The sequence below is a fragment of the Drosophila tropicalis genome, unplaced genomic scaffold (genome assembly GCF_018151085.1).
Source record: "Drosophila tropicalis isolate 14030-0801.00 unplaced genomic scaffold, ASM1815108v1 contig_393, whole genome shotgun sequence".
NCBI lineage: Eukaryota > Metazoa > Arthropoda > Insecta > Diptera > Drosophilidae > Drosophila > Drosophila tropicalis.
The window spans coordinates 1,645,882-1,658,082 of NW_027172855.1; the positions used below are offsets into that span (position 1 = coordinate 1,645,882).

General features: G+C 35.2%; 1 protein-coding gene across 1 annotated transcript; it reads right to left on the bottom strand.

The window, feature by feature from the left end:
• Positions 1 to 1,297: 1,297 nt before the first annotated feature.
• Positions 1,298 to 7,080, bottom strand: vri (vrille). The gene is made up of 3 exons (XM_068284636.1): positions 6,557 to 7,080; positions 4,627 to 4,923; positions 1,298 to 4,559 (listed from the first exon to the last, which is right to left on the bottom strand). The coding sequence occupies exons 1-3, from the start codon at positions 6,732 to 6,734 to the stop codon at positions 2,776 to 2,778; spliced, it is 2,259 nt and encodes a 752-aa protein (XP_068140737.1). The 5' UTR covers positions 6,735 to 7,080; the 3' UTR covers positions 1,298 to 2,775.
• Between the last annotated feature and the right edge of the window lie 5,121 nt (positions 7,081 to 12,201).

Below are 12,201 nucleotides of genomic sequence, written 5' to 3' on the forward strand. Positions count from 1 at the left end.
AATTTGATTTTGATTTATGATTCTTGAACAAGTGAGCAAAAAATAACAATTAGAACGGAGAATGTTCAGTTCTTCACTCACATATGAGTCATCCAGCACCAAAAAACTGTAAGTTCGTTTTTTTTTCAAATTAATCTTTATCAGTTTTATATAAGGTGCGCGACATAAAAACATGGGCCACCACGTTGCTATCTATAACACCAGAACCGATTAATTTAATAAAATAAACAACAATTTATCTTTAAATTTACAAAACTTATATATATTTTTCAGCCCATTTAAATGGAAAAAAGCTTAGGACAAGATTATAACAAAAATTAAAGAATATGTATATTTATATATAAAAATAAATTGATAACTGAAACAGGTTTAAACTATTGAATAGCCCTCTGCTCTGTTTTTTACCAATTTCAATATAATAGCTGTCATCAAAGTAATTTTAGTAAAAGTAGTAATGTCATCCTATAAGCCCACTAAATTTCCAAATTGCTTTCCGTGATCAAAAACCCGCTGACTCAAGATTCCCCAAAGATTTTGTTTTATCGGATTTGTGTTTAATCTGTTTGTTGACAATTCTGGAAAAAGAATTTCAGAGACTTGTTGGCTCCAATATCCTTCTAGAAAATGTAGGTATCCTGTCCAAATGGCATATCATTATTGGTCTGCCATATGCTGTTTAACTTAAGCACATACATTTCTATAATTCTGGCAAATTTGATAAAAATCTGATAACTATACGGCCTAATGGCTTAAGGTTGAGTTTGTAGGGATGTCCCTTAGCGGATATTGTAAATTTTCGATAAAACGTTTTTCCGTTTTGACGTCTGTATTTTAGGGGAGAGTAACATATAAACTTGGGTGGGTACACAGCCTTCGGCTTGGCAAAAGCTAGCCCTGGCCCTCTGGACTCAGTAGTTTAGTTCTGAGAACTTGTATCAAACGATAATCTTTAGATAGAGCTCTGTTGTGTTAAGGGACTTTAAGGGACTTTAATCAAACTTGGTAAAAAGAAAAAGAAAACTTTTACATAGCTAACTACTAATGGAGGAGCATGAAACATCTTTGGAAGTTCATTCTCAAGCGATCTTTGGAATAAATGCAAGGAATTTAGAACTTGTCATGTCGATTTCCTTCTAAAATGAACTACATAAGAGTAAAATATTTAAATCGAAATCAAAATGAAAAGATTTTTTTTTATCATGTTATGAAAAAAAGGAAATTAGCTTATAGAAAGCTGATTTAGGATATAACTCATTTGCTTAGCATTATTTCGTTAAAAAAATACAAAAATTTGGAATTTGATTTTTTTAAAACTTTATAAATAGTTTTTATTTTCATTGATCAACACAAACGATTTATATATATATATATTTATATTTTTAAATGTATGTGTGGATAGTTTGTTGTATATATGTATATATATTAGATTCACTTAGGTTTTTTATATATGCAAAGTATTTGTAATAATAGTAGATAATTTTAATAATAATAATAATCATATGTATTTTTCTTGTGTGTATTTGTTTTTTTCCATTATTCTCAAATGTAATGTAATAGTTATATAGTTCAAATATAGTAAAAGTAATAGGTAGATAGCATAAACATTTATATATTTTTTTTTTAGATAATTTAATACAACTTTTTGAAGATAAACGCTTCTTGCCCTGGGCACAATTATGTGTATAAATATATTTAGTTACTACTTAGTTAAGACTAATACGAATTGGATGTATACTAGGTTTAGACATTTCTGTCAAGTTTCTGAAACTTGGTTAACATTTAAATATATAAATCTTGTGTTTAAAGCGCGGACAACCAAAGCAGATATATAAATAGAAAGGAGAGAGAGATAGTTTTTGGGCAAACGACAAAATCCATTAAGGTAAAATCTATTAAAATTTTTTTTTTTTTTTTTGTGTATATGTTTTTTTTTTTTTATAAATTAATTTATTGCAAAATATTTGCTCAACATTTAATTAATTTTTGTTGTTTTTGCATTTTGAATGTGCTCTTCACGCTCTTTTCTCTTATAGAATACAGTTGTTTATTTTTAGGATAATCAGTAAGTAAATTTTAAGAAGCTTAGCTTTTAAAACTATGTACAACAAATATGTATATGTATAGGAATAATTATATGTAGTGTAGTGTAGTGTAGTGTATATATGTATGTACAAGATGTAAGAATACTTAGCAGAACTATAACTAAAATGTTTTCTACTTTGTTTTTTTTTTTTTGTTTGTTTGTTTTTCATGCATAAGGAAACTTTATGGGATTAAAAGAAAATCCAAAAATGGAAAAAATGAAAATTTGATCATCAACAATTTCTTAAATGTTGTTTACAAGATGATCTTAAGGATTTTGTTTTACTTTGTTTTGTTTTTGTAGCTCCAATTAAGACGAGATCTATATAGTTGTTGTTGTTTTTTTTTTTTAACGCATAGAATACATAATTATTAATTGATTATAATAGGGATATACGGATATTATTGGAAATATCTGTCAAGTTGAAATAATTTCATGGATAATAGCCGAAATTTCAATTCGTAGTTTATGTAATTCTCAACTGGTTGAGGACAAATCTTATTTTAGATAATTACGAATCGAAATTAAGGTTTATGTCCTTTAGTTAAATAATCCTGTACTACATTTATGTTTCAGCTAATACCATGGATCTCTCACATACATATCTACATATTCCCTCTCTGTGGCCATCTGACCAACAAAAATGTTATCTGTCTCTTCGCTCTCTCTCCTCTGAGTCCATGTGAGTTTTCTTATTCGGCCAAGATCATCATACTTTTAATGGTAGCCACCTCCGATTCGAGGCGTTCCAATTGGCTTTTAAGCATTTGATCACGTTCAGCACTGGACACAGTGACAGAGACCGCTACGCCATTGACACCACTGACACCACCGGCAACACCAGCAACAGGGGCAACGCTCTCTTTGGGTCCAGCCATCAGTTTGCGTTGAAGTTGAGCCGTCCATTCGGCACTGGCTATGGAGATGCCGGAATCTCTTTCGTCGCTGGAGTTATCACCATTATCATTCCAGGCTGGTGGCGACGAACGATTACTGCAGTTGGGTTCCTGTTTGATGTGCTGAAGAGAGAGCAGGGCATTGGCGGCAGCATCTTTGTCACCCAGATGGGATTTGTGGCGCAACTTGAGGGGCAGACAATTGTTGGCATCACTGGCACTGGGACTGCTGCGTTGCAATTGAAGAGGAGCTAGGTTAAGATGCGGGCTGGATGCATGAGCATGGTCATGATCTTGCTCATCATCACCAGAAACGGCACCTGATGAGACGGAGGCGGATGAAGAGGTTGATGTTGTGGAGGATAGCATGTGCTCATAGTTTGGTGAGCAGGCTCGTCGTGAGAGATTCAGTACACTGGCTGCTGAGGAGCTGGTCACTGCATCAACAGCACTGCTACTGACTGCCGTTTCCACACTATGTTGTTGGCCGTGCTGTTGTTGTTGCTGTTGTTGTTGCAGGTAAACGCTTGCCTCTAGATGCTCCTTGTAGCTAGCTCCCGTGTTTGAAGCTGGATTATAGACAGCTGCTGGTGCTGGTGGTGGTGCTCCTCCAACAGCAGCGGCACTATACAGAGCTCCAACGGCCACAGCTTTACGCAGGCTATCTAAATCCTCAGGTCTCACATTTCGATTGAGGGCCTGTTGCAATACATGAAGGTTGGCCATGGGATTGGAGGGCGGAGATACTGAAGCAGACACAGGCTCTAGAGGTTGGCCATTGGACATTGGCTGATAGGAGGAGGGATGTGCCGGTGGTTGTAGAGCAGCATGTGTGGGCGGTAGCGGGGATGGTTGCGCAATATGTTGGCCATGCTGAACCACATGATGAACACTCTTCACTTGCACATTCTCTACTGCCGCAGAGGGACGAACATTGACGTTGGGCCCATAGATCAGTGGTGAGAGGGGAGCATTGACACTTGCACTCTGATAGCCATTGTGCCCATCTCCTGGTGAACCCATCGACGAGGAGGAAGAGTTGGAGCCATTGCTATTACCACCGCCGCCGCCACCACCGCCGCTGCTCATCTTGGGCCTTTTGGTATTGCTCAAGACTTGCTCACTGGTTGGCAGCGATGCCAAAATTTTCTCCACACTAACCAAATTCTCGCCGGAAATATTAAACTTATCCCTGATGGCGTCCAATTGGGCCTTAAGCACATGATTCTCTTTGGTCAACTCGATGACTCTCTGCTCCAGAACCATATCGTTATAGCGTCTCTTTTCTCTGCTACGCTTGGCTGCTTCATTATTGCGTCGCCGCCGATCCCAATAGCTTTCATCTTTCTTGTTGTCTGGTGTGAATTCCCGTTGTTTGCGCTGCGAGAAGAGCTCCTTTTGGGCTGCTGTCAATGCGGATTGTGGTCCGTTCGGTGTGGGTTGTTTTGACATCATACTATCGCTGACATAGCCACCGCCGCCGCCACCTCCTCCTGGAGCAAACTTGGCAAGGCTATCAGACATTCCACTATCATTTGACTGAGGACTTATCGATCCACCATACATGGATAAGGGATGCACTGTAGAAAACACAAAAGTCAATATCTTTCTCTTCCCAGTTTCAGTTCAATGAATTAGTTTACTTACAATTTGTAGCCTCATTGGAGCTGCCATTCATGGACAATGTGGGTGATATGGTAGTCAAACGTACGTTATTCATCATGGATATAGAACTGGATGAGATGGCTTTATTGTGGCTATTTGTTGGTGTACCGCTAAGCACTTCGGGCATTTGTTTGGTTCCTGGGAAGAGCAATAGCTCTTCCTTTTTGATCGGGTTTCCTTCTGCTGTTAGAGCAGTTAAGTAACGTGTTCCACTGCAGGGATTAATGTACTGCAGATGTTCAAATTTCTTTGGCAAGTTTTGATTTTGTCCACGTCCAACTGCAAGGTAATGAAAAAGATTTTCCAGTTAAAAAACATATAAGCAAAATTTTAAAATATTTAAAAAAAAAAAAAATGATTTATATTACTTATCGTATTTTGTTTTCTTCATGTTTTTTTTTGGCATAATTAGTAAAATGATCATTTGAAAAAACTATAAAGATCTTTTCCTTGCGCCAAAAAGCACACTACAAAAATTTAACTTCTTATTTAATTGGGATTTTTCATTTTCTAACTTTGGAAATTATCTAATCTGAATAATAATATATTATGACATTCTTCCGATCCTATATCAACAGGAAAATTATAAGTATATTATTATTAGTTTGCAGATCTTATCTAACTGATAATTCTAGACAAGTGCCCACTCAATAGTTAAACAATTGCGACGACCTCAACCCATCAAAGTGCCGAAATGTCTAATGCGATCTTGTCTCTGTCTGGTCAAATATAAAATCACCAACACTTAAACACACACACCCTTAAACAACACACACACACACATTCATACTTTAATGTGTTTCTTTGTTTCGCGGGCATTGATGGTCCTTGCCCTTGCCAAAGCAGAAATCCATTTGAAATTTGTTTTACGTTTGCTTTCATTTGCACAATCATTACGATTGAGGGGGGGGTTAGCAGCAGAATGATGCAAGAATCGGTAAGAATTAGACAGAGAGAGGTAAAGAGAACAAAGGCAATGCCAAATAGCAACACCAATACACAGAGGATAGCGTCGCATACGCAGACAGAAACTGAGACAGAGACACAGACACAGACACTCGAAGAATATAAACAAGAAATTGCACGTCGTTGTCGTTGTCGTCGTCGAGGAGAGTTGAAGGAGAGAAGTAGGAGATTTGTGTGGCGCTCGTCTCGTTTTGGTCTCGCACCCTCACCCTCACCGTGACCATCGAATTGGCATTTACAGTTCAATGTGCTCACACACACACACGCACACATATTTGCGAGCATGCCAACATACATATAGCAAGCAGTCACGTCAGCGTCCAGACTCTGTCAACGTCGCTGTCGCTGTCGCAGTCGCAGCCGCCGGCAACCCCTACAACGCCGACGACACCCCCAATTGCAGTTAACGCGCTCATGCTGCTCTGCCTGACGAAATTCACAATAACAACATGACTAATCGAACTTCGCTCTCTTTCTTCCCTTTCTTTCTCACTCGCGAAATTCACATGAATTTTTTTTTTTTTTTTTTGGTTGTTTTTAATATGAAATTGTTGTTTTTTTGCGTTTCTAATAAATACATTTATTACATTATTGTTTTTTTTTTTTCGTATTAGTTAATTTGCAAATTCTTAATCTTTAACGAGTTTTTCACTTTAAATTTTTTTTTTTTTGTTTTAGTGTGTTTTTAGTTAATCCTGTTTTATTTTTCAACCAATTGCACAAATTTCCAAAAAATTTATTTTAATAACAGAATTTAGTTTTAAAAGCTTGAAATGAAATTTGTAAATAACAGCACAATCTAAAGAACACATTTTCTAATTGAAAAAATATAAATAAATGTTTATAGTATTTTTTTTTTATGACTTTCCCAAGAACCTCTCAACAAAAATGATGAAATTTTTCTTAGAAAATCCATATTTAAATCTTTATAAGTTTTATTAATTACATTGCTTGTTGTTGTTGCTGGTGCTGCTTGTAGAGGATATATCCTGATTATAATTTATATTGTGATAAATGGTATCCGTGTTGTTAATATTGTTGTTCTTGAGTATCAATAGATTTTTTGTTGTTGCTGCAGCTTTAAAAAAGTTCACTTTCTGTTCCAGCGTGCAAACAATCGACATAATGTTTTTTTGTTAACACTTTTTTTGCATTACGTTTGCAATAATAATAATATTATAATAATTGTAATTCAATTGATTCACACAATAATCAAAATCGCGAGATCATGATTTATTTATTTATTTGTTGTTGTTTTTATTGTGTGTGTTTTTTCTTTTGGCCCACTTTTGCAAGAACTTTCTATTCACTTGATTTGGCTTTGACCAAAATGCTTTTAACGGTTCTCGCTAACGTTTTCACTGTTGCTTTTCTGATGGTTTGTTTAATAACAATAATAATATGTATTTTATATTTTGCTATCCGCCGACTCGCGACCGCTTCGAACGAACGCTGAATCGCAATTGAATTTGTAAAAGCATTTCTCCTCAGTCGGCAGCAAGAGAAGTTGTGTGTTGTTGTTCGTGGTCACGTTGCTGTTGCTGCTGCCGCGACACGCGAGTGTGTTCTCTCCGAGAGACAGAGATGGAGACAGAGACAGAGGCAGAGCGCTCCTCTGAGCAGAGAATTGGCAAAACAAGTTGGTTATTTGTTGTTTTTTTTCTCTCCCCCTTTTCTCGTCTATGGTTAATACATGTTCGCTCTGGCTAAAAGTGAAATTTTGAGGTTCGATTGTCGTTGGCGGCCTCTGCGCCTGTTGCGCATTTTGTCTTCTTTGCAACCGATCAACAGAGATTGTTGGTTCTAGCCACTTGGAAAATTACTTCTGAGATTTTGTTTGAGCTGCACTAAAACTAGAACTTGATTGTTAGAGTGAGAAGGAGAACAAGATACCAAGAGCTTATGTACATACATAGGTGTCATATCAGGTGCGGGTGAGAGAGAAACAGAGAGCGAGAGAGAGAGAGAGGGGTTACCGGTGGTAGGTTAGGGAGCACTGGTGCTGCTGCTGCTGCTGCAATGTGCTGGCCGCGTGAGCCATTGAGCTTACATATGCATGCCTGTAAGTGTGTGTGTGTGTGTTTGATTGAGGGTATTTTTAAGTGTGTATGTGTGTGTGCCAGTTGTCTTTTGGTGACGCAAGCGTCTTACACAAAATATTCAGAGAATTAACACATTATCAAGTATAACAGAAGAGGGGATAAAGATGGGGCGAGAGAAGAGAGCTACGCAATATTCATACGCCATAAAAGGAGCACAGAACTGGGTGATGCTTACGAAAGGAATTTACTTGAGATCCGTTTAAGAATCGCATTAAGAATTGCTTTAACTGCAATCGACAGATAGGACTTGGTTTTTTTTATCAATGATGCTTTAAAAATTAATCTCAATAAAAAAGTTTTGATCCTACAGCGAACTACGAAGGCAAAAATTAATAAGGAAGGAATTACAATTACTTTAAGGCAAGCAGCATAAAAATTACTTATTATTATTATATTAAATTATTATAGCTATAAAATATTTATTTATGTCTAGTTTACTATATTTGACTTTTTGACACACGGGCCAAAACTCATTCGATGAAAATCCTTCAAATTTTGTAACTTCATATTAAATGTTAAAATATTCTCATAATTTTATTTTCGCATTAAACATAAATATTTTATACTGTAATTAAAGGCATTACCTAATCGTATGAGTGTCGGCTATATTATAATATTGAAATCTAAACCGAAATATATGGGACATACAAACATGACCGATAAATTGTGAAACTGTAGATTTCGGGGAATACCTACATATGTACATACATACAACTGTACATTAGAGTAGTCCTATAAAGCAAAATCTTTGGAAATTCGACTTGGTTTCATATGCAAACAATAACAAAATCGAATTTCGAAGAACCTTAAACTTTTCCTCCTCACGCATTAGTCTATAAAAATTGATAAACAAATTTTTGTTACTTGATCATAAAAAAAGTCTAAAGATCGATCTTAAATCTCAATTAGAATTCATTATTGTTTAATGAATGAGATCTCCTTATTGGTTGATAATTTTCTTTTCCTTTAACTTTTAGTGTTTGAATGTTTGTCTACTGAAAATAAAGTTTTTAATTAAAAAATGTTTTTAAGTTGGTTTACTTGTAACACCATGCGTATACGTTATTATTGACACGTATACGTCAGCTCTTATGTTCTAGAAAAACTAAGCTTTTAACTTAAATTGTTCCAAGTTTTAAGCCAAATTAGTATCAAGGGCATAATATAATATTTCGATTGTGTTTTGTATTGCCAATTTTCTTTGTTAATGGAAATGGCTACTCCAAAAACATTTATGATAAGAAATAGAGTTGTTGTTGTTTTTGGTTTGAAGTTTAGTTTGAGATTGTTTAGCTATTAAAAAAACTAAAGCCATTGAGTTAAAGATCAAGTTAAATACAGGATATATATTTTATAAATGTACAATAAACACACTTGCATGTACATATCTAAACATAAACAATCAATATTGACAACTTATTAAATAGAAGGTCTTTTACTCGAGACACCACCAAACAATTAATTTTCTATCAAGGCTAATTCCTTTTGTTGATTACTAAGCTTTTTGTTGTATTATGACTTTTGATGGGGGAAAAAAGTATTAAAAATTTCCCCTTATCAATGGAGATGGCGGCAATTTATGGCCACAACTTAGTTGCAGTTAAAAAAACAACAAAAAAAAAACTTAAATTAAATGTATACAACGACGACAAACAAAATATCAGCTAAAGCAGTCAAAGAAAAAGTAAGGTCGGGAGATAGTTATGCAAGTTCCGTCGATTGATTGAGTGAGTGAGTGACTGACTGACTGACAGAATGACTTGGACAAATTCTATAACAATGAAATTCTATTGAATTGATATTAAAAAGTACAATCAACAATAAGCAAGTTCTCGATTGCGTGTGAGCGTGTGTGTGAGTGCCATGATTACAAAATGCATCACGGATCATGTAAAATGTTTGTCCATAAGGTTAAAAATAAAGTTTTCTTTTTATCTGGAAATAAACCTTAATCTTTATGTACTTTTATTTACACAAATTATCAAGAAGGCTAATAAATCCTCTGGGAAAACAATATAAGAGATTCGTTTGAATTCGATAATAGAAAAAACTTTATGTAAAATGGGAAAATGCATTCAACAATTTAGGAAATTAGATGCATTTCAATAGAAAACATTGATATATTTAGAAAAAATTTGAATAAAACTAGTTTTAAAGACCATTAAAAAACCTAAATTTTATGTAAAATTCTTCAAAATTTAGTGATTAGTGCAAACATGTTTTGAAATCTCTCTAATATTTAACAGATTTTAATAAGAATATACATATATAGATTTGACCAAATAATTATAGTTCAATAAAAACGTAATTTAGTATAAATTAGTGTTGTAAAACGGCTGAAATATGATTGACCCGAAAACAGCTTCAGGAGCTAAATTGTTAAATTTAGGATGGAGTTAATGTTAGGTTCCCTAAATCTATAATTTCCTGAATGGATTTTTTGTTCATCCAAATTAATAACCAACAAAAACTAAAAAATTACTTCATTAAATTACTTGGAAGTCAAGAAAATCAGAATTAAAAACAACAATTAAAACTTTAGTTAACTTTATTCAGTAAAATTAATATTGCAAATTATTAGATAGCTTAAATTTATATTTCAAGTATTGTAAATATAGTTAGATCCATTTTGCTATTAATTATTAATTAATAGATTGATATATTATAATTAAAGGAAACCTTACCATACAAGCTTGAGGAATCGAAGTAAATATCCTTATTATATATGTACACTCCTATTTATACTTATTTTTGTTTTGATCGATAAGTATTAGGAAGAATAAGTACATGTCCTAAGATAGTTTCTATCTGAAGTTTCTTCTGAAGTTTGTCGAAGGAACTTTTAAAAATTTAATAAGTTTTTACTCATTTTATTCAAATGACATTTCAATAAAGTTAATTTCTTGGAAGATCAAAAGATTAGTAACTAACGTACAACATTTTTGTCAACGTGCTTAAAGTTTTCCCTAAAGGAAAATCAATATTTTGAACTTGACCTTGTAAAACTGCTCAGTTTGTTATACAATCCCAAAAATTTGTAAGCCCATCACTAAAATATACCTAATTGTATACATTGAACAAAGTTGGCTTGTTTGTTTTCAGAGTGTGAGAACATTTAATAAGTAGGTCTAATACCATTTTAATTGCAATCTCTCCCCGCCGCACTTGGCCTGCTCATTCTGTGGTTAGCTTATCGCACTTTTCTAAACCTTAATGTCTATGCCATCAATTACAACATCATGGCAATTGCAGGCACACAAGTCAACGTGAGCCAGCCAATTCACGTGGTCCAACCTATCGTGGCTGGAGCTGCACTTCCGTTCAGCTCCGCAAGCTATCATCTTCGGGCTAAGTTGTCTATGTATGTACGATTATTATCATAATGTCAAATACATGCAAACAAACATACATAAATGTGTGTTTCTCTACCAACTACATTTAGCAAGGGGAGACGGTGACGGGGGGGACGGAGAATGCAATATTTTGCTACAAAAGCGATTACATAGAAGAGAAACTACATTCTACTGATAGTAGGAATGGCTACGGTAATCAGCTATGGAACTCACTACAATTGGCCACACTGTGTGAGTGGGTGAGAAAAAGACGCGGCAAAGAAAAGGGTGTTTGCCCAAAAGCAAAAGAAATACCAGAGAACGCGAAACTGTTACGAAACCTACAACAACCACAACGTAATAGAAGCTAGCCCAGCTCGTCCAGCTCAATAGCCCGGCCTTCTCCTTTCTCCTCCCACCGCCCCCCGCCTGGCCAGCTACGACATAGTCTACTCAGAACACCCTTGGCCCTAACGTCTCGGCGTCTATTTATACACAGAGAGGAGCTGACTTGGCGGGCTCTGAATCGATGGTCACGTGTAGGGGAATGTGCAGCACAGCAGTGCAACGCTCCCAAAGCTAGCGTCTCACATGTTTGCGATTTGCGAGTTGCGTTCCCAAATGGAAATTAACGTTTTTTCCACATAGCTTTTTTGTTTTTGTTTTTTCTAGAAATAAGTGCGCTCACTCACTCTAGCTTGTTCTCCTTGTGACAATACAATATAGAATCATGTAGGTTATGATAGATGCCAACTTTGTAATACCCTTTAACAATTTGAATATTTTGCATATTCGGAATGTTTGTACATTTGAACTTTTTTGAAAACTTTACGAGTTCTCCATGAATATCTTTGGAGTTATCTCAAAGTCTGTAAAATATCGATTGAAAATCGGAACTTTTCAAAGTCTTTAAAATCGACCAATTGAATACAATATTTTTTAGAGTGAAAGGCCAATATTTTGGCCTCAAAAAGCTGTGGCGTATCTTCGATATTTTATGCAAATCGGTTTAATTGTCCGACCTACATCCGCAACTGCCATCAAGAGGCAGAGGGAAGTACCCCCAGGACATCATCTACAAGTTCCTTTAACCAACTCCCCGAATTCATTCAAAGTGTCTCATCTCTCGGTTATACCCAATATGCTTTTGCAGGGTA